General features: G+C 48.1%; 1 protein-coding gene across 1 annotated transcript in view; it reads right to left on the reverse strand.

The window, feature by feature from the left end:
* ATG16L2 (autophagy related 16 like 2) overlaps positions 1-23,406 on the reverse strand; it is a 694,312-nt gene that overhangs the window by 86,536 nt on the left and 584,370 nt on the right. The window contains exon 15 of the mRNA XM_085623378.1: positions 1,385-1,543. Coding sequence (XP_085479504.1) covers positions 1,385-1,543 — 159 coding nt within the window. The remainder of the gene's footprint in view (positions 1-1,384; positions 1,544-23,406) is intronic.

Here is a 23,406-nt window from a genome sequence, read left to right on the forward strand (position 1 = left end):
AGACCATGAGGAGTGGTGGACAGGGGGGGATTTGTAATCTGTGTCCAGTAGGTTCTATATTTATGGTTCGAAAGATGCTGTGTATGTGTGAGAGTGACTGAGAAAGACATGCACACTCTGAGTGCATCGGGAGATTAATTGAGAGTGACTGCTATGTAAAGGATAATTAGCAAGTATAGAACACAATTTGCCATTAAAAGGCTGTGCAAAAAGTCACGGAGACCAACGAGCTTGCATCCCCCAGAAAGTGAACCAAAACAGTGACAAAAGTACATTATCAATTCTTAAAGGAGGTAAATGTTGTAATAATGCACAGAACGTATTGCAGTAATGTGCAAGGCAGAGATGTACATTCCATACATTAACTGTCATTTAATCTGTGGAATATATGCCATGTGCTGCCTTGATACCATCTACACATATTTATAGCTGAGGGTCCTTCAATAAAATATTTGATGGTCGTCCTTCCATGCTTCCTGTGTTTCCTCACCGATCCACCCACATAAAAACGAGGAGAGACGACGACTTGAAAATATCACAAAGCGACGGCTTGCATTTCTAGTGGAACCATTATTGTCTTTTTTTTAAATAACTGCAGATCTTGTCACTGATTTGTCTTCATTTCCGTGTCATCTTAATTATTAAACTGTATTGTTTATAATTTAATTGGTTTGGACATTTTAAGTTATTTATTTCTGCATTTTTGCACATGTACCAGAGGCATTATTCTCTGAAGGCCTCACTGCCAGTGCCGCTGTACCATGGTTGAGCCATGTACTTCTTACAGAAACAACTGTACTTAATAGGAATGTGAGGGCTTTGACTTTGTGGGAGCTCAGTCTAAGCTCATATCAGGACTGTGACCTCTCTCTTCCATAGCTTAACGATCCATATTCCTACAGTTTCAATTTGTATTGATAATGGAATACCAATAGCACTATCTTAGAAGTATTCACAGGGAATGTCAAAATACTGCCATAAAGATAAACTTCAGACGGTTTTTCAAGTGCACAATTGTTTCTCTATATTTATTTATAGTGAGTTGGGGGTGGTTTTGTTATGACCGTGTCTTAAAAATGTATTTCTTATACATCTTTTCCAAAAGCAAATATAAGGTATCTAGTAAACATCAGTGCATGCCTCCACTTTACTTATTATTTATCTAATCAGACATAACATCTGTAATCGGCAGCGAGTCCAAGGGCCTGATTTAGACCTCAGCATAAAGGTGACGGATATCCCATCCGCTGAAATATAAATCCCATTATATCCTCTGCGATTTCTATTTCGGCGGATGGGTTGTGACGGAGAACCCGTCCGCCGAGATCTACATCAGGCTCTAAATTACCTTCCCATGGATCAGTGACATCCCACTATTAGTTACCTGAAAACCTTCCTGCTCCAACCAACACGGGCCATGCGTACATCGATCACATTCAGTTCATCATCCCGGGAGCAGCTGAGCAGCAGTGTTTGGTTGTAGTTCAGGCTGAGAGACGTGATTTTCCCCTGTGGTGGAATCTCATGCGTACACTGCTTCGATCTGGGGAATGGAACAAACAATACAACTTAAGAGTGCACAAGATGACAAAATAAGCGATGAACACATTAACATCGGAACACACAAACACAAAATGCATAAGAGGTGAGTAATTACTAAGCCTTTCTATTACCAATAAGGAGTTTTGATGAAATAATACACTGTAAGCCCATACAAACAACAATACGTCTTCTGTTGTAGCTCAGCAAAGAAGTGTGGAGCCCAACAGAACTGCAGAGGGGTTAAATCTTTACCTAGGAAAGGTTTTATCTTTTATAATGAAATTTACATTCCATGCACGTTGATACTTCCTCAATCATAAGGCAGGTCTCCCTCCTAAGTCTTTGTAGACTGGTTTAACATCCTCAGATCAACCGTACCCCATAAACAACCTCAACAAAGACATCACCTACTTCAACAACTAAATCATGAACTGCGTAGACACCCTCGCACCCTTCAAACACAACAAACAAAGAATAACCAACAAGCAAGCCTCCTGGTACACAGAGGACCTTTGACATCCCAAACAACACTACAGATATCTAGAAAGAAGATGAAGAGCCAGCCACAGACAGAACCACCTACAAGGCTGCACTCAAGCACTATCACCAGCATCTGAGAAACACCAGAAGAACAAGTTACTTCCCTTCGGTAGCGATATATCTGTAAGAAACATTAGTTAGTTATAGATTCCTTACCTTAGAATTACCCCCAAGCGTCAGACTGGATGCAGAAAGTTTTTAGTCAGCAGTACCTCTGCACGTCGGATGGGGGCGTCGGTCGGATCCACGTCCGTCGCTGGCGTCGTGAAGCCGGGATGATGTCATAGTAGCTACTTAGATGCCGCCCTCACCTGCTGACGTCAGTTCTGTACACGACTTTCCGTGCCAGAAACGCAGAACCATGCAAGACACTGACCACTGGTGCACAAAACTAGGGCCCTGAAAGGATATCTTTAACCCTAGAAATCAGTTCGCAGAATGGCAAGGATGGGTGGGGCGGTAAGGAATCTATAACTAACTAATGTTTCTTACAGATGTATCGTTACCGAAGGTAAGTAACTTGTTCATCTGAAAGAAACACGCCGGTTATAGATTCCTTACCTTAGAATAGATACCCCAGCACTACCAACCCCGGTGGTGGGTCTGCAAACCAATCTCACACCAGAAAGTCCTGGAGAACAGAACGGCCAAAGAAGCCGTCTCTTCGGACCTTACTGTCAAGACAGTAGTGTTTTGTAAACGTGTGCAGCGAGGCCCACGTAGCTGCCTGAGAGATGTCATTTAGAGGAATGCCTCGTCCCACAGCAGTAGTTGCTGAAGTTGCCCTGGTAGAATGGGCGGGAAACCCCATTGGAGGCCCCTTCTTCACCAGAGAATAGCAGGCTTTGATACACAAAACGACCCATCGGGAGACAGTTGGTTTGTGTACGGCCCGACCTTTCTTTGAACCCATGTACCCAACAAAGAGCTGGTCATCGACCCGGAACTGTTTGGTGTGATACAGATAAAATGAAAGCGCACATTTTGGGTCCAAACGGTGGAGCCTCTCCTCCTCTTTCGAAGGATGCGGAGGCGGGAAGAAGGTGGGCAAAGTGATGGTCTGCCCGATGTGAAAGGCAGTGACAACCTTGGGCAAGAAGGATGGATGAGTTCGGAGGACCACCTTGTTCAGATGGACAGACAAGAAAGGAGGCTTGGATGAAAGAGCCTGGAGCTCACTCACTCTCCTGGCATAGGTGATGGCAACCAGGAAAGCAGTCTTAAGCGTGAGAAGCCTTATTATTTATTTATTTTTCAGATTTGCAGCGCGCGTAGCTGCCCCAGCAATGGGGTGTCCCAGCGCGATCAGAGACATGAGAGAGTGGAAGGCCAGGAGGCGATTATACAACGGCAGGGAAGAGCCAGGTCTTGATCGCCCTGCGGAAGGTCAGATGAGTCTGGATCTGTCTGATGGAGAGGGGAAGTCGGTTCCAGAGTAACGCTGCAAGACAGCGGAATGAGCGCCCCCCGGCTTTTGCTCTCACCGCCCGAGGTACAATAGCCAGCAGCTGATTGGACGATCTAAGAGATCGCTGAGGTGTATATGATTGAAGTAGCTTAGATAGACCCAATGGAGCCTGTTGAGAGAGAATTTTATGAGCAACACATAAGGTTATAAACTCAATTCTTTTCTCAACCGGCAACCAATGCAGCTTGGGGAGGATGTGGGCAACCGACGCAGATCTCGGGAGTGCCACTAGCATACGTGCTGCGGCATTCTGAGCTCTCTGTAAACGCATGATACAGGATTTGTTAGCCCCGAGATATAATCCATTCCCATAATGCAGTCTAGATAGTATAGTCGCCTTAATGATGGTCTGGCGATCTCTAGGGGGAAAAAAGCCCAGTACTGGCTTCAAACCACGCAATAGGCCAAAACACGACCCAGCCACAGCCTTGGCTTGCATGTCAAAAGTCAGTCCGCTATCAATCCAGAAACCCACGTTTTTAACAGCTTCTTTGGGCACCGGGGCTGGCTTAAGGCTGTCAGGCCAGCAATGATCAGACCATAGGTCCCGATCTTTTCCAAATACTAACACCTCAGATTTACTGGTGTTAAGTTGCAGGTAATTGCTGGCCATCCAGTCTGCCACCTCAACCAGATCTTCCCTGAATCTACTTAGATTGGCGGTGTTCTTCTTAGAGTAGGCAATCACTAATTGGGTGTCATCAGCGTATGACACCATTGACAGACCCCTCTTCCGAGCCACCTGGGCCAAAGGTTGCATATAGATATTAAACAAGAGGGGGCTCAGGATTGACCCCTGGGGCACTCCTCGTTGTAGGGCATACCTCTGGGATTGAAATGGTGGCATCCAAATCTGAAAAGATCTTCCCGTTAGAAAGGCTCGGCACCAGTCAAGAGCCAGATCCCTCACTCCAATATCAGATAACCGCTTCAGTAGGATTTCATGGGAGACCGTGTCAAAGGCGGCACTTAGATCGAGAAGAACTAAGGCCGCCGAGTCCCCTACCTCCAGTATCCCACGGATTTCCTTTGTCACTGTCAACAAGGCAGACTCAGTGCCATGTCGGGCTCTAAAACCGTTCTGCGACGGGTCAAGGATAGTGTTCTGTTCAATGAACTCCGTCAGAATAGTCTGAACATGTAATTCTACCATTTTCGCTAGAAAAGGAAGTTGCAAAATGGGACGATAGTTACCTGGCTCGGCTGGGTCCAACAACGGTTTCTTCAGCAGAGGGATAACTTTTGCGTGTTTCCATGTTACAGGTACTATAGCTGACTCTAGAGAGAGATTTATCAATTCAAGATACATTGGTAAGATAGATGAGATGGCATAACTTGAGAGAGATTTTTTGGGGCCAATGGATCAATAGGTGAACCCGATTTAATTTTTTTGAAAAAAGACCTCCAGACTTGCTAAAGATAGCGCTGGAAAAGATAGCAAGCTATTTAGACCTTGGGAGGCCGGGACAGTGGGCCAAATCTTCGTAACGGGATCAGCGGCTACCGGTAGATTTTGATATATTTTTTCCACTTTGTTAATAAAGTAGTTGGCCAGCTCATCGCATTGGTTATTGGAGGAAATTGAAGAACTTTTTGCCATATCACCGGTCTTCATAATCTTAAGCAAAGAAAAGATTGTTCTAGATGGATTAGAGCTTGTTAGGATAGTGTTTCCTATATACTCAGCCCTGGCTCTCCGGATTTGTTTATGATAATGATTAATGGCTGTTCGATAATTAGATTTCCCCACTGCATCGTACGAGCGTCTCCATGTACGTTCCAGCTGTTTACAATGCTTTTTTGCCTTAGATAGCGACTCGTTGAACCAGGGTTTTGTTTGGTCCCGTTTTACCCTCGTCAACTTAGCTGGGATGCAACTGTCCAGACCTGCTGTTACCCAGTCATGGACTAGCATATCCGCTGCCTCCAGATCTTGAGGTAGTTGAGGCCTATGGCTCGACCAATATGCCGACAGCTTACTGCTGTCTAGCTTGTGCCACGGTCGTTTAAAGGTGGAGGTCAGGCAATGTTCTCTCATCTGGCCCTGCCATCTTAGTGTGAAGGACACCAAAAAGTGATCTGTCCAACACTGTGGGGCTGGAGGATCCGTCATCAACCAGGTAAGATTCGAGAATTGAGGATCCAGAAGGTGTCCTTAAAGGAGAGCTGTGAAGCGGCTCAAAGGGAGCGCACATTAAATAGGTCAAAACTAGATTCAAGTCATACTGAGGCATAACAAAAGGAATAGGAGGAAAGAGGTGAGTTATGCCTTTCAGAAAATGATTTACAACCGGGGACTTGAAAAGAGAAGGCTGATCTGGAAGTCTAAAGGAAGGCAGAGATGGACGAGAGATAGCCCTTGATAGAGCCCAGAGCAGAGCCCTGCGGGGCCAAAGAAAGGAGGAACAAGAGAACCTCAGAAAGAGGGGCAGAGAGGGTATCTACTGCCTTTGCTGTGCACCATGCCACAAATTTGTTCCACTGACAGGCGTATACCGTCTTAGTGGAGGGACCCCTGGCTGCCAAGATTACATCGCAGACTTCGGGAGGCAGGTCAAACAATGTCAACTGCCGCCGCTCAATCTCCACGCAAGGAGGTGGAGGCTGGACAGGTTCGGGTGGAGGACCGTCCCCTGTTGCTACGACAGAAGATCCTCCCGAAGAGGCAGTTGGATCGGAGTATCGATGGCCATGTTGAGCAGCTCAGGATACCAGACTCTTCGTGCCCAATCCAGAGTCACAAGAATGACTTGGGCCCGGTTGCGCCTGATCTTCTTCAGCACTCTGGGCAGAAGTGCTATAGGTGGAAAGGCGTACAACAGACCGCAACTCCACTCGTGAAGAAAAGTGTTGCCTAGCGAGTGCCGCCTTGGAAGTTCCAACGCGCAGAATTGCTGACATGGTGCGTTCTCTTCAGTGGCGAATAGATCAGTTCTCCCCACTGCTGAAAGAGACCTTGCACCACCTCCGAGTGAAGACGCCATTCGTGATCCATCATGCACCTGCGGCTGAGTTCGTCTGCCATGGCGTTCAGGGAACCTGCCAGGGGTTGAACCACCAGGGATATGCCCTGATGTTCCAGCCATGTCCAGAGGCGGAGAGCCACCTGACATAGGGTCAACGACCCCACCCCGCCCTGTTTGTTGTAGTACCACATGGTGGTGGTGTTATCCGTGAACACCTGCACTACTCTTCCCCGGACAGAGGGAAGGAATGCTTTTAGTGCAAGACGAATCACCCGAAGCTCCAGAAGGTTGATGTGGATCCCGGACTCCGCCAGAGACCAGAGGCCTCTGATTTCCGCCTCCCCCATGTGGCTGCCCCATCCCAGAAGGGACGCATCCGTCACCACTGTGTGGTCTGGTTGGGGAAGGGAGAGGGCTCTGCTGTTGACGCAATTCTAGTTCGTGAGCCACCACTGCAATTGTCGTGCAGTGCCCTCTGAGATCTAGATGCAATCGGACAGATTCCCCATATGCTGCGCCCACTGGAACTTCAGGTCCCACTGCAGAGCCCGCATATGCCACCTGGCATGATCTACCAGCAGAATGCAGGAGGCCATGAGGCCCAGCAGCCTCAGGGTCATTCTGACTGAAACCCAGGATATAGGCTGAAAGATCGGAATCATAGCCTGAATATCCCAGACTCGCTGTTCGGGAGGATAGACCCGAAACTGCGTTGTGTCCAGAACCGCTCTGATGAAGAGGAGCTTCTGAGAGGGAATCAGGTGTGACTTTGGCACACTGATGGAGAACCCCAGCGAAAGCAGGAGGTCGGCCGTAGTCTGGAGGTGGGAGACGACTGCCCAAGGCGAGCCCGCCTTCAACAGCCAGTCGTCGAGATAGGGGAAGACTGAAATCGTTGAACTGCGTAGATGAGCTGCTACCATCGCCATCACTTTCATGAACACCCGAGGGGCGCTGGTAAGGCCAAAGGGAAGCACGGTAAACTGAACGTGCTCGTGGCCTACCATGAACCGCAGGTAATGCCGGTGGGCCGGCAGAACAGGGATGTGAAAATAAGCATCCTGCAAGTTCAACGCTACCAACCAGTGTTCCGGGTCGAGGGACGACAAGACCTGAGCAAGCGCCTTGAACTTCTCCTTCCGGAAGAGGCGGTTGACGTTCCTGAGATTCAAGATAGGACGCAGGCTCTTGTCCTTCTTGGGGACCAGAAAGTAGTGGGAATAACAACCACGACCTGCTTCTGGGACAGGAATGCGCTCGATAGCTCCCTTGGCCAAAAGAGCTGTAACTTCCTGCTGGAGAAGGGCCATGGCTCTGGGCAGGACATAGCGGGCACCCCTTCCATAGCCACGAAAGGGGGTGAAAAGCAGACTGCGTGGGGTGGCTGGAGAGTCCCAAGGACTTGGCCGTGGCACATGAGTTCTTGAAACGCTCTAAAGCGTTGTCCGCTTTGTTGCCGAAAAGGCGACAGCCTTCAAAGGGCATGTCCATGAGTGTATTCTGGACATCCCTGGAAAAGCCAGTGGATCTCATCCAGGCGTAATGTCTAGGAGCTACCGACGCAGAAATCGTTCTATCCAGAGAGTTGGCAGGATCCAGTCCACAACGGATGGCAAACTTGGCCGCATCCCTCCCAGCGACAACAGCCTGGGAGAGCACTGTCCGGGCCTCCTCCGGACACTGAGGAAGCGCCTGTGCAACCGAGTACCACACAGAGTGGGAATAACGGCCCAATAGACATGCAGTGTTTACCGACCGCAGTCCCAAGATGGCGGAAGAGAAAATCTTCTTTCCAAGATGATCCAGCTTCTTGGATTCCCTTTCCGGCGGGGCGGTAGGGAAAGCGCTTTTGGAGGTAGAGGCTTGGACCACCAAGCTCTCAGGGGTGGGGTGTTGGGGAAGGAAAGGGGGGTCGCCCGGTGTCGGGCGGTGGTGTCCGGCAATCATCCTATCCACGGGAGCCCCCTTGTTGGGCCAGGACCAAGTCCCCAAAAGGATGTCAGTAAGGGCCTCGTTGAACGGAAGCAGAGGCTCCAAAGAGCTCGCCGCCGGCTGAAGCACTTCTGTCAGGAGGTCAGTCCTGAATGCCACAGTAGGGAGTTTGAGGGCCTAGCCTGCCCTCTGCAACACCACTGCGTACGAAGCTCCCTCCTATGTAGCCACGGTAGGAGGAGACAGCATGCCAAGGTCAGGGGAGGTGTCCAGACCACTGGCATCCCCCAGTACCTCTCTCCAGTTCTGTTCAGATTCCACCTGATCAGCTAAAGGGTCTCCTGGCCCCTCCCAGTCCTCCTCCTCATCCTCTGGGTGCCGATCTGGCTGAAAGGGGACCCCAGGAGTGAACAGGGGTACAAAACCCCCTCTTGGCACCAGATCCGGCGTCGGGCGATGCCGGTCAGGATCCACGTCGGGATGGAGGCCGGGGTCGACGCTGGCCGGGGGGGCCGACCGACGTCGAATGCGGTAATGGTGCCGGAGGAAGCGGCGCTGGAGGAGACATCTTAAGGTCAACCCACGCCGATCCGGATCCAGGCCTGGATCCAAGTGGGGCCTGCGGCGCCGGAGCCGTCAGCGGAGAAGGCCTAGGCCCTCCAACCAGTTCCGCGGGGCCCGAATGCGCGCCGGCGGGTCCGGGTCACCCAAAGATGGCATGCATCGCCTCGTAGAACGTACAAAGCTGGGCAGGAGTCGCTCCGGGTCCTGGAAAAGGAGGGAAACGCGGATCGACTCTTCGGAACCACCCGTATCCCTCGTCGGATCGGCTGACCGACGATGAGAAGTCGAAGAGCGATGATGCTTCTCCGACTTCTTCTTATGCTTTGACGTACCCGACCCCGAGTGCGAAGACTTCGATGACTTGGACGAATTGTGGTGACTCAAGCAGGTTTCGGGACTGCTCCCGCAAAGCCTTCGGTGCCATCGACCGGCAGTCAGAGCACGATTTGGGGTCATGGTCGCACTTCAGGCAAAAGAGGCACACGCGGTGCGGATCCGTCACCGTCATCAGTCGGTGACAGGAACCGCAGGCCTTGAAACCGGGCATCACTCATGCACCAGGAGTCGAAGACTCAAACAAGAAGTTGACAAAAGTTGAGAAAAAAGTCAGTCAAAAAGTGACTGGAGGTACCGCTCTTCCCAGATCTGCGCTAACAGGCACGGAAAAAGAAAGAACTGACGTCAGCGCATGAGTGCGGCGTCTAAGTAGTTACCGCAACATCATCCCGGTGACACAATGCCAACGACGGAAGCGGAGCCGACCGACGCCACCATCCGGCACGCAGAGGTACTGCTGATGAAAAACTTTCTGGATCCAGTCTGACGCCTGGGGGTAATTCTAAGGTATGGAATCTACAACTAACGTGTTTCTTTCGGATAAAGAGCGCTAGCTGAACCCATCGAAGGGAGCGCCAGCAGCTGCAAGGAGATGTTCTTGATCATCAAGGACTTCCCCACACCTCGGCCTCCAACAGCATCACCTTTTCCCAAGAACTCTGTGACGAATTTCTTCCACAACAAAATCGCAAGCATCGGCAGCAAATTCGTACATCAACCAAGCCCTAGTAATCTCATCGCTAGCCTGCCCATCAACAACAAAGACAACCCCATAACCAAATGGGAAACTTTCACAAGAGACAAGATAGCGACGATCGTGAAGTCCATCCACTCAGAGGCCCCTGGAGATCCTTGCCCCCACCACATCTACAAACTAGGAGCAGCAGCAATCAGCACCACCCTCACCCTCATTATCAACACCCCATAACATCCGTCACATTTCCTGAAGACTGGAGCATGCAGTGGGTCAACATCCTCCTCATGAAACCGTCAGCCGACTCGAACCAGTAATGTCCGTCCAATCGACCTGCTCCCCTACTCAGCCAAAGTGGTAGAAAAGGCCATCAACAAGCAACTCACAACCCACCCTTAACTACACCACCTGCAGCACAACACCCAACCAGGATACAGCAAAAAAAAAAAGCACTGACACATTCCTCATCGCAGCCACCGATTATATCCAGACCATTCTGGACCGAGGAGAGACAGCAACCCTAACCTTGATTGATCTCTACAGCATTAGATACAGTCTCCCATAACATACTCATCAGAAGACTCCACGAGATTGGCATCAAAGGACTTGCACTGAAATAGATCTGCTCCTTCCTCACAGGAAAAACCCAAAAGTCAGACTTCCACCCTTCACATTGGAGTCCAAGAACCTGATCTGCGGAGTCCCCCAGATATCGTCCCTCATCCCTGACCTGTCCAACATCTTCGACACCACTCACCAACACCATCTGATCCCAAGGCATCAATTTCATCTCCTACGCCAACGACACCCACCTCATCCTCTCCCTGATGCACAACACTATCACCACCAGAACCAACTTTTCCAACTGCATGATCATGGTAGCAGAATGGATGTGAACCAACTACCAGAAGCTTAACTCTGACAAGATGGAAGTACTAGTCTTCGGAATCCCACGGGATGTCAACTGACAGCCGACCGAGCTAAGACCAACACCTAACCCACGGACCATGCTAGAAACCTGGGGATGACCCTGGACGACAAGCTCAACATGACAACACAAGTCAACACAGTTAGCACTGCCTGCTTCCACATCCTACACATGCTCCAAAAGATCTTGAAATGGCTGCCACAGACCAGCAGATGAAACGTCACGCGGCACTCATCAAAAGCAAACTCTACGATGGCAACGCAGTTTATGTCGGCATCTCCCAGCAGCTCACACACAAACTCCAGACCATTCAGAACGCCTCCGCAAGACTCGTCCTCAACCTCCTACGCCACACCCACATCTCACCTCACCTCAGAGAGCTCCACTTGCTCCCCAATCACAAACGGACCAGCATACCTTAACAGCTGAATAAACTTCCACAAGCCAGCCGAACACCTACGATCAGCCTCACTCTCATATGGACAACCCCAACATTCACAAAAGCAGAGCAGGAGGGCACATGCTGTCCTAGACTGCACCGAAAACCTGGAACGAACTCCCACATCAAAGCATAGGCTTAAATTTTGATTTCCACAAGAAGCTGAAGATATGGCTATTCGAATAACCATGCGAGAACTACACACCTGCTCAACCGCCTGGATACCCTCACGGGTGATTAGTGTGCGCTATAAATCAACAATGGGGAATGGAACATACAGGGAATAGCTAGGGATTGGTTTAGGGGTACATCCCATTGACATGCTAGCCTCTCTTCTTTTTGACCCTCAATTCAGGCTTGAAGAAGAGAGGAATGACAAGTATACCTACTTCACATGTTAAGGGAAATGCTAGGATAGCTGTCATTTCCTCCACTTGAATCCCTGTTCCAAGAATGTTGAAGACTTCCTCTTGATTTGATGCCTGGAGGCATTAGAGTTCCTGTTGTTCTGAAGGGCTGGAAACTGGACTGTAGAGCCTGTCTATGGAATAGTCCCCAATTCAAGGATATGTTATAGAAGGCTTTTGGGACCAGCTGCCAGCTTGCGCGGACCACCCAACAGCTAACCTGAAGTATACTGGGATTGCTTCTACTGTCTTAAAGACTCTCAACAGCTCAAAAACTTTACTGCATTTTTAGAATCTGGTGCTATTTTACATTAGATAGCAGTGCCACAGCTCAACCTAATTGAACGTGAATTGAATACAGTTCAGCAACAGCGCCCTCTGAAACCAAAACTGATCCAGGAATGTCCTAATAAACAAGGGAAGGTTTGAATACCAACCAATGAACTTGCATTAAGCTTCATCTCTTGAATAGCTCCTTCTGAAGCTTGGGTTATCCTTATTAACTGCACCTGGTTCACAGAGAATTTGAATGGTGTGAATCAGATTTCAAATGCAGCTCGCAGGATGCAGCCTCCTGGATAGACCCACTGACCAAATTCTTTCAATAGATATTTTCCAAACTCTTGATGTAAAATTCTTGTTTTATAGTAGAAAAACTTTATTTCGGTTATGAAACCATAAAAGACAGCATTTCATGTCAACGATTAAAAAAAGATTTTGGCAGAAATATTTAAAAGAGTAAAATACATTGATAAAAGAAAAAGATCTTTCGCAATTTGTCAATGACCACGGATAAAAAAATACATTTCATTAAGGTTTTAAAAATTACAGACGAGCCCACCACATTGCAGCAAGAAATCGTGAGGTAGCAAATACTATATGCATGCTGGTGTCATGTTTTAAAAGCCTAAACACATGTATGCAATGGATAGCACCTAGATTCTTACATATTTGCTGTAATTCTCTTCTTCTGATCTTAGAGTAGCCTTGGCAAACAAAAAAAACATGCAGTTCTGTTTCCTCAGCTAGACCACAGGCAGGGCCGGCCATGGGAACATCCTTAGACCATTTATGAACAAATGAATGCAGGGGGAGACAACCATGATGAAACTGCAAATAGAGTTTCCTGGCAATGGTTGGACGTATAAAGTCCAAGCACGGCTCTAGTTGGTAAATGGCTTTTATATCCAGGAACTGGCGAGTTACAGAGCCAATCTTGGGGTCCTCTGAGATGTTATCAAATTTCGCCTTCCAGTACATGGTGGATAAATATGTTCGCGTGACCCTAGTGTGGGCAATTAGAGGACTTGCCCATAGCTCGGGACAGCCTATCTCATTTAAGCTTTTCTTGATATGCATAAGCCAAGGAAGCTTCCCTGCCCCAGGTAGGCTAAGTACCTCTTGCAATTCGTCTCTGTACTCCGCCAGCTCGTTTGTTGCCCACAGACGTCGCCAATACAGTAGCGGACGCCTTGCAATTTCTTGTGCGATAAGTCTCAACCCCAGATCCATATACAAGGGCAACAGAGGGGAGGTTCGCGGAAGCCCTGTCAATTGCCTCAGAAAATTATTTTCGGTATGTGTAATTGGCCTAAGGTTGAAGTGCCCCCATAGTTCAGCCCCGTAGAGAGCTGAGCTTCTGGCCTGCGTCTTATAAATCTCTATAGTCGGGGTCAAGGGTTTGTGGAAGGACTTTCTATAATGTTTAGCCAAACCCCCAGCTGTCTGTATTAATTTCAGATTAGATCTGGCCACTTGGGGTTTCCATGTCATATTTTCATTTATGGTAAGACCCAGCTAATCAAATTCTGATACCCTTTCTAACGGTACACCATTCATGCAGAGATTAGAGCGGACATTCTTACTGGGGTCAAAAACCATAAATTTTGTTTTAAGTATATTGATTTCTAAACCCCTGCTCCTACAAAATTCGCAGAAGGCTTCCAGGATTTTTTGCAGGCCCATGGGGGATTTTGAGAGGAGCAAGGTGTCGTCTGCAAACATCATTGCTGCTATACTCTTGTTTGCTAGCTTAGGGGCATCGATGTACTGGCATTTATTTATAACATCCACTAAGCCATTAATGAAGATGCAAAACAGTGTTGGGGCTAACACGCATCCTTGCCTCACTCCCCTATTAACCGGAATGCGAATAGTGTGTTCCCCTTTCTTACCAAATCTAATTTGGGCGAAGGTGCCAGTGTGTAATTTCCTAAGTAGGAGTAAGAGATAAGACGGTAGTCCCAACTCTTTGAGCACCTTCCATAGTGCCTCTCTGGGAACCAAGTCGAAGGCGCTTTTAAGGTCAACAAAGACCAGATACAGACTGCCGCCCCCCATCGTTACTGTCTTCCAAAAGAGGAGCTGCAGCCTGAAAATCTGGTCTACCGTTTACATTTTGGCCCTGAACCCCGCCTGGAGGGGGAAGAGGATATTATTGTCCTCCATCCATAATTGTAGGCAATCCAAAATGATCCTGGCAAACACCTTCTGAGAGACGTCAATCAAGCTGATCGGTCTATAGTTGATTGGGAGAAGAGGCGAACCTTTTTGAATATTGGTATCACCTCTGCACCCAGCCAAGTCTCAGGAGGATCCATCCCTTCCAGAATGACATTAAAAACTACCCATAAATAAGGCCCCAGATCTTAGGTTCAGCCCGATACAAGTCGCCAGGAACCTTATCATGGCCAGCTGCTTTCCCTGGGACTATTCTGTCTAAGGAATTATACACTTCCTTCAAGGTAATCTTTGTGCTATCTAAATCTGTTTCTGGGAGGACTATAGTTTCCTGCCCCTGACCAGTGCATTCATCGGGACTTTGTGCATATAGGAGTTTGTAATGGGCTTCCCACTTTTTTGCCGCTATATTAGGTTCAACAGCACCCTGTCCTCTTGCAGTCCCTGAGCTCACTATATTCCAAAAAGATTTTGAGTCTTTATTTTCCAGAGCCTGTTTGAGATTTGCCCACTGTTCTTCTCCCCACGAGATTTTAGCAGCATGAATGGCGTTTTTATAGACAAGCCTTGCCATTTTTATGGTAGGACTACACTTTGATTTTATGGCCTCTATCAAGGCACTTTTCATTTTCCTGCAATTGGAATCGAACCAAGATTGCTGTGGTTTGTGGGCACCAATCCTACGACATGCCTTCCAGAAGACATCTTTCAGTCTCAGGAAAGCTTGGCGATTGATTTCAGCAACCTTACTCACATGGGGTACTAAGATATCAGAGTGCACGTGTTCTAACATAGCCTCCAGGTCTGGGATAAACTCCCTGTATAGTGTTGCCATTTTTTCCTTGGAATTCTCTAACCATGACCACTTCACTCTCTTCCTATTGTTACTGAGGAGAAGCCCATCGTCGTGGTTGATATGATCCGGGCTGTGTTCGGCCCCGGGGGAGATTGCAAGATTTACCATCAGCGCATTATGGTCACTGTCCTCACGTGGTATAACACTAAAATCAGAGGCTAACGACCATACTCTGGTCTCCAGAAGTATATAGTCTAGGATTGAGGAGTGGGCCAGCCTATTGTAGGTAAAACTACCTGGGAATCTAAGGGAAACCGCCCATTGCATGCTCTCAGTGAATATTTGAGAGTTAGCACTTTAATTTGAAGAGCCAAGGGGGACCATGCTCTGATCCGAGGGATGTTGGGCTCCGGAATAGCCCATATATCATCCTCTTCTGCGCTGTCCAAATCCCCAGATTCCAGTAGGGGCTCAAACTGGCAGTTCAAATCGCCTCCCAGAATTATCGCGGCATCCACAGGGATATCCGAGAGGAGATCTTCTAGGTGTGCTAGTGCAGGGAACTCCTCTTAACAGGCCTAGAATAAATGTTAATTAAAAAAAAATTAAGATTGTTAGAAAAGGATAATATAAGGCAAAGGATGTCTGGACTATGTGAGTCCACTTGCCTAACATCGCAACTCAGATGGCATCCCACCCAAATGCTGAGTCCACCTGAAGGCCTGCCCCTAGTTCCAGCATTTATGCCCTAAGGAACGGAAGACCGGACGGCTCCCCGCCCCGGTTTTATGAGACTTCATTGAGCTCCACATACACCAGCAGCCATTGTTTGCTGCTAGGCATCCTGTGTCACTCCTGCAGACGCCTTGCCCAGCCGGGCATCAGGAAGTGATCTCTACCTCCCAGACAATGTTTAAAATACCCCAATACAAGGTGATTCAACGCATTACTACGTGCTACCTTTCCTGTTCTTGGTACACCATGAGCCAAATCATAAGGCGTCTAAATTAAATCAGGCAATTGTTCATTGTGTAGTCCTGAGGATGATCCCATTGCATTAGGAGCTATGGATCGAAACGTCGACTTGTCAAACAGTACCGCAATTTATCCATTGTGTAAATTGTATTGTGGTTACTGTTAGTTAGAGCTTACTCAAGATTGTACTGTACTGTAAGCCACTACTTGCGCCCAAAGTTTTTGCTTGCTATTTTTGCTTCCTTCTCATTTCTCTTCTTGTAAAGCTCGGTACAGGATTGTGCCCTTGTTTCATTCTTTTCGTGGCCTTCATTTGTTTAATTCCTTTTGTATTGTTCTAAATAAATGTTCCTCTTTCCGGCTGGACATTGGAAGACTGTCCTTAGCTCTTATTGAAGTCTATGTTGAAATGTTTTCATTATCTATCATTAAGCTAAGGACCTTTGTTCTTTAAAAAAAAAAACCTAGTTCCAGCAATGGCAGGGATATGGAATGATGCGAAGCCTCTACGAACAGGGTGGTCTGTAGCCCATGTTTCCTGAAATAAGCATATGTCACAAGAATCTACAAAGACTCCCCATTCTGGACAATGTAGTTTGTTTTTGATACCAGCCACATTCCAGGATAGTAACTTAATTCTATGGAGAGAGGTCTGGTTGTCAGCTGAGGCCTTCATAACTAGTTCACTCGTGGGTAGGACCACAGGATTATTTACAGAATTTTGATTAAGAGAAGGACCAACCGGCACTGCAGTTACTACGCAATTTTCTGTCTGCTCAAGGGTAGATGGAAACTTGCATGCTGCCCTTCCACTATCAATGACAATCTTCAATTTTCCCGCTGCCCTCACTGTGTTAACTTCGATCGTTGCTGGCCCAGCATTGCTACATGGGGGCCATGGGATCAAGAGTCAATCCACCTCCTCCAAGCTCTCAAATCTGTTAAAGAGGGGTAAGTTAAATGGTTGGGGCCGTTGCAAGCCTACCACCTATCCCCTCCCAGATCGATGAGAAGGCCGTACCCTAGTGCCATAACGTGACCCGACCCCTGTACCACAAGCAAAACCATGATTGTAAAAATAAGTGAGGGGAAGAAGTCTGATGGTAGAATCCCCATTACTCAGGTATAAAACTTGTTGCACCAATTGGGGATTCCTAAAATTGACAACTACACAATCCCCACTAATGTCCTTAGCCCGATTGCCAATCCACTTCACCCTTCGAGTCATCAAAATGTCAACTGCGTTGTTATAAGAAAACTGATATTGTCTGGCAAGCAAATGGAGGCATTTGTTTCTAAGTTCCAAATGAGTTTCAGTTTTATCTTCATCCAGTGAGGGCACACCAGCAAGGACTAGTACATATGGTACACTAGCAGGAGGCAGATTAATAAGAGGTAGCTCTTGGCCTCGATGACCATGAGGTGTGGGGGCTACTCCCGGAACTGTGGCAATCTCCTTTCGACGAGCGAGACCGTCTGCCTTTGCCTGAGTAGTACAGGCTGTTACATTGCTAGAACTTGCTGACCCCTTATCTGCAGTATGGGCTGTAAAACCTTCCCCTCTGCTTTTCTCAGATGTATTTCCCAGACTAGTGCACAAAGTTGGAGCCGTATTTCTCCCATGTGTGTTGGCTGGGAGTGATGGATTTGGATGAGCCGAGTCTGTGCATGTGCAGGTCTTAGACATGGTGTCCAAACGGGCATGGATTAGGGCAAATTCTTCTTTTAGAAGCCCGCTAATTTGATTGAATAGTATGTTGGAAAATGAAGCAGCCCATGCAGGAGGCGATAGATCCATATGAATTGGAGGGTCACAAACTCTCTGGTCGGCTACTACCGACCCGGCGGTTCCATTGTTTATTTTCCTCTTTTTGCCCCCCACATTCTTGGATTGAGGATGATGATTGGCTGCACTTGAGTTAGCGGGGGTTTTAGTGCACCCTTTACTTCTAGTAGTTGCCCTACATGTAGCTTCTATAATTGGAACAGGCGACTTAGGCGTAGAAACCTGACTTTGAATACTGTCGCCCCTTTCAAGGCGAAGGGAAAGGTTAGATGGTGACAAGGCCAGGGGAAGGTCCGGAGTTATAGACAGTCGGCGCTCAGTTCGCTGGATTTCTGTGGCCACCACTCCTATCGCCCTTTGTAACATCCGATAGATTGATGTCTGGGGAAGAAGTTGAGGGGTGGAACAAGGGGGGGCATGGCATAAGGCTTTTACAGTTTGTTTGCCCATATTCAGTTCTGTGGTGTCGGTTAAAATTGTGGGGGCTTTCTTAATACTAACAAAAACGACAAGCCCAAAGAAACAGCTTACGTTGGCGAAGTAAATGGTAAGACTTACAGTTGTAGTGGTTAGTCACTCCTGCTTTTTCGTTGCCTGACCCCTATGCAGAACCCCTCACTTCCTGTTATTTCTCTCTAGGCGCGATTTTCAAACCAAGGGGGGCGGCCCAGCCCAGCCTCCTCCGGCCACAGACGGGCCCGCCCTTGGCCCGGGATTCGGCCAGCACTGCCCGCGCGCATCCCGCGGCGTGGGTGCCCTGTACTCCTTGCATGCGCCTCCTGGCGCTTGCTGTGGGCGTGGTTGGTGTGCGCGCTGCGCTCGCCGCTAGTGGTGCCGGGTATAGAGTCCCGGAATGGCGGCAGGACTCGGTGGCGGCAAGATTGTGGCAGGATTGATGGCCGGTAAATTGCCCCCCTCAAACAAACAGGGCTCTTTTAGTACTTCAGGGAAGTCTGCGCGCACCGGTCCACAATCCGCCCTCTCGCAGATCCCCTCACCTTTTGCTCTCGATCTTTGAGTGGAGACTCAGCAGCTCCCAGAGTATCCCGACAACAGTCTCTCAGCCACTCGTTCTCTCTGCCAACATCCCAAAGGAGCACAATCACTGTTCCGGCCTGAGGCCTCGCTTTTGTAGGCCAAGGGGTGAATCTCCAGCTTCACACTCCCTCTGCATGCACCTACGCCCCCAGCCCCCTTGTTGTTGTCTTTGCCCTTTTCCCCCACTCAGGGCTGTATCACCGTCAGGCTTTCCCTGCTGTGGCCTGTCTTGGGCTCCAGAGTGGCTTGTTTTTGTGGACCAAAGGACCAGTCCTCCTCTCCTCCTCCACCAGGTGCACCGCTGGTCCAGGGGATCCCCACTGGTGTCAGGTACCCCACTTGTATGTGTCTCTCACCTCCCGTTGCACCCTGGGGGGCCGCACCTCCTCTGGACCCTCCCGCCCGGCTGCATGCCTGATAGCCCACGAGGGAGCTCCCCAGAGTCAGGATCAGTTCGGCCACTCCCGACTATCGCTGCACTCACCCGCTGAATTACTGTGTTCTGGGGCCAGTATAGCTGCAAAGCTGCCCGATTTCCAGGAACTGCGGGCCTAGGCCTCTTCACTTCCGCCTTCGGCCGCGAAGACCAGGAACCACGCCCTGGCTGCCGTCTCGTAGGCGAGGGGGTCTCCAGCCGCTCACTTCAGGCCCGCACCGCACTCCCAGCCAGTCACTGGGGGGCGCCTCACAAGCCTCTCTCCGCTCCTCACTCCAGAGCCCGGGCCCTGGCTGCGCAGGCGAGCAGCAACAACAGCGGCAGAATCGCGCCGCACACGCCTCCGGCCATCCGGACTCCCAGCATCGGCTCGGCGGTCCTCCCGGGGCTGCGGCTGAGCAGGGATCGGAGACCAGACACACTGAGGTGGGGGCAGCGGCCAGGAGGGAGGCGGGGGCAGCGGCCGGGCTGAGCGAGGCAGGCACAGCTCTCCTACAGGCGTCGTCAGCTCCGCTGTTATTTTGCACGGGTTTGATAAAAGTCTGGGCAGGTCAAAGGAATGGCAAAAACATGACTTTAAGCATTCCTGTGGTGGAGGTTTTATCGCATAGGCATTTCTCTAGCACTCTTTCTTGACCATTTTAGCGTGAGATTGTCACAATCGGATACACCTTGTTTAAACTGAATCTTATTAATAGATATCTTTGCCAGCTATCCTTAGTAAAGGGTAAATAGGATTGCAAAACCATTGTTTACTGTGACGGTAGAATACGCCCTTCATTCTTGTTTTGTTGTGGGGCATTTTACATGTTGAAGATTTCTTTTTGTATACAGCTTGGTTTGGACCATTGCATTATTTCTTTCCTTACATAGTTGTTTGGTTACAATTGTTACACGACATACCTCAAGCACATTTCAGGAGATTTTTGTAGGGGGGGGGGTAATCCTTACAGGGTGCAAACAGCGATGCCATCAACCTTTTGGCAACCGTTTGTTTTTTCCTGGGTTTAACAGCAGAGGGGCCGCTTAGGGAGGTCCATGTGTTTTGGTATTGGTTCACCGACAGCGTAGACATTGGTTGCTACTCAATCACATAGCTATATGGTGATTGATTGTTCATGAAATCCAAGATCAAAGTGATGGCAAAGGGTTTTTTACCAGTACATACGGGAGAAAAGAGTGTCAAATTAAATCTTCTCATAACTGGGGACCTTCTATTTTCCATAATCGTGTTGTGTGTTTGAGTTTAGATGCAGTGTGCGTAGACAACATGTGTGGTTCGAATGATGCCATTTACAAGCATGCATGTTGAAATCAGCACAAGATGGTGTGGCCCTGCAAAAGTGTAAGGCAGTTTCTGGAATCCCTATCTCTGCAGTAACCACTGGGGATGAGCCTCAAAAAGCATATCAAGGTTTCAGACTCATCTGATAGCTGGATGCAATATAGATTTAGCCCAGAACACTCGGCACTTACCTAAACTATTTTGACTGCCAAGCCAGATCTACAGTAATATTGGCCCCAATTTAGGATACCCCTTGAATGGAATGATCTGTCTGGGTACCAATGTAATGTAAGGTGGGTTTGTAGAGCGCTGCTTGTCCACCGTAAGGGTATCCAGTGCCCAATGAACCTCCTCTATCTGTAGCCTCCAACTTTTTGATCTTCTAAAAGACTATTGAGAAAACACTTGAGCCCATATGTACAAAACATCCATTTTGCATCTCCTAAATAGCAAATCATAAGAAATTGCTATTTAGGAAATGGAATATACTAAAATAGCAATTTCCTAATAGTGATTTCTTCAGAGTCGCAATCGCTATTAGTGAATCGCTATTTAGGGAATGCAAACCCATTCCTTCCTCTGGCCCTAAAGTATGAATGGTTGCGCATTTCCTAATTTTGTAAATGTAAAATCATTCGTACCTATGGCACTTAGCCCTACCTTAAATAAAATTGAAAAGTAAGTGGTGCTCGTGTAAAGCGCTCCAATGCCCTCGGGGAATGTGCGTGCTACACGGCACTGCAAAAAATCAATTTTGGGGCACTTTTTTAAATTGCACATGGTGACCATCGGATCGGTTCCAATGGTAACAGAATTTTCAAACTGCCCATTTCGCATTTAGGAAATGCTTTGTACAAGTGCTTAGGATATCACAAATAAGAAATCCCTTTTTGTGATTTCCAATTTTGGGAATCGTAAAATGCGATTTCTACTTGGTAGAAATCGCGTTTTGCAACCGCATTTCCCCTTATGTGCATATGGAAAGCCTATTCAGCATTTCTTAATGGCTCCCAATTGCGATTCAGTCCATTAAGAAATGCTAAATGGATTCGTACATATGGGCCATAGACAATACTTGAGGAGTCTATACTCTCTACCATGAAATCTACTATTCACTATTAAGTGGAGGGCACTATTTACTTCATTTGTGAAATTCCAGAAAGATTATTGTCTGTTGTCAAGGTTTAATAAATCAGTACTCCAGGTGACCGGCACTGGCATCCCGCCTATGTAGATTTAGGCGAACACAGCCCCTTCAGAACAGAAGGTAGTGTTTAGTTGGGTCTGAAGAGAAGCTTTGCTCCACCAGCAAACAGGGGATCTGGCCAAGGAAAATACTTCTCATAATGCTTCTATTTCAAACTCTGTGTAAGTTTGTATGGCCTTCTTTTCAGCCCATGAGGGGCAGCAGAGCTTTTCAATTTCAACCTATGTCTAAGTGTAGCATTCCATTATTTATTTATCACAGAGTTTTATATAGCGCTTGATAGACCCGAAGGTATCAGAGCGATTTACAACAGTAATTGTTCACATCAAAGATAACAAGTCAATACAGAGCTTTTGAGTCAAAGCGCTTTACAACAGTAAATGTTCACAACATAGACAAAAAGTATAAACAGAGCATCTAAGTCATATGTAACAGCAAAAACATAATACAGAGATTTCACATGGAGTGTTAGAGCGAAACATTAACCAGATCAGCATTTGGAAAAGTAGGAGAAAGCATAACATTTAAGTAAATAATTCAAGATTATTTATTTATTTATTTGCGAGGTTTATATAGTGCTAGCTAGACCCGAAGGTATAAGAGCCCACATTAGCTGCTGCTGAAAGCCCTGCTCATGGAACCATCTCTCTAGCCCTTATGATTTTGGAGGTGTAGGAGAGTAGGATCTGCTTCACATGTTTACCCCCACTTTTTGCTGGTGTTTCACTGTTTTTCGACTTTAGTCTGGCTGGGACCCTGCTATTCAGGGCCCCAACCTAGCTGCTTCCTCTCTAAAATGATTCCATGTACTTTAGGTACATTACAGATTGGATCTGAGGTGTCCCTGTAAGCCCCTAGTATATGGTATACTATGTACCCAGGGCATAGGTACCCCAGAGGCCTACCAGGGGCTGAAGCAGGTATTATGCCACCCCTGGAAAGCCACCCAAAATGACACTACAGGTCTGCTTCTGCAGCCTGGGTAAGGTGGTGCCTGCACCCCTTACTGTGATATAGGTTACCTATATGACTATATATATACACACATATAAACCTATAGGTCACTCCTATGGCAGGCCTTATTAATCCTGAAGGCAGAGTGCTTAGTTCTTATGTGAGAGGGTGCCCCTGCATGAGCAGAGCGCCTCTGCAGCATTCGGAGACCCTTCTCGGATGCTGTTTGTAGTGCAGTCTGATCATATACTCGGAAGTGCATTATAACCAAATGGTAAATGCTAACTTTGGACTGGCTGCACGGAAACATGTCGTGTTTGGTGTCAAACACCTTGGAATCATACCCTCACACCAGTAACTGGTGTGGGAGTATGATCCCACCCTTCTAGAAGGAGAGACATGACTGTACAGGTCTACCCGGTAGAAACCTAATAGAGCCCTGGCATCACAAAATGGATGCTGCAGCCACAGACACGGGTCTGGCCTCCTGCTGCTGACCGAAACTCTGGCAGGGGAGGCCTGGACAATGGGTTTCCTGTCACAGGGAGGTGTAACCACCTCCCAGACAGGCCTATGTGTATTGGGGCTGGGTGGGAGCACTCTCTGAGTGCTTTGAAGTCCTGCACTGGGGGCACTTTTGGTGTCCCTGTGCA

The sequence above is a fragment of the Triturus cristatus genome, chromosome 8, assembly GCF_964204655.1.
Source record: "Triturus cristatus chromosome 8, aTriCri1.1, whole genome shotgun sequence".
Lineage (NCBI taxonomy): Eukaryota > Metazoa > Chordata > Amphibia > Caudata > Salamandridae > Triturus > Triturus cristatus.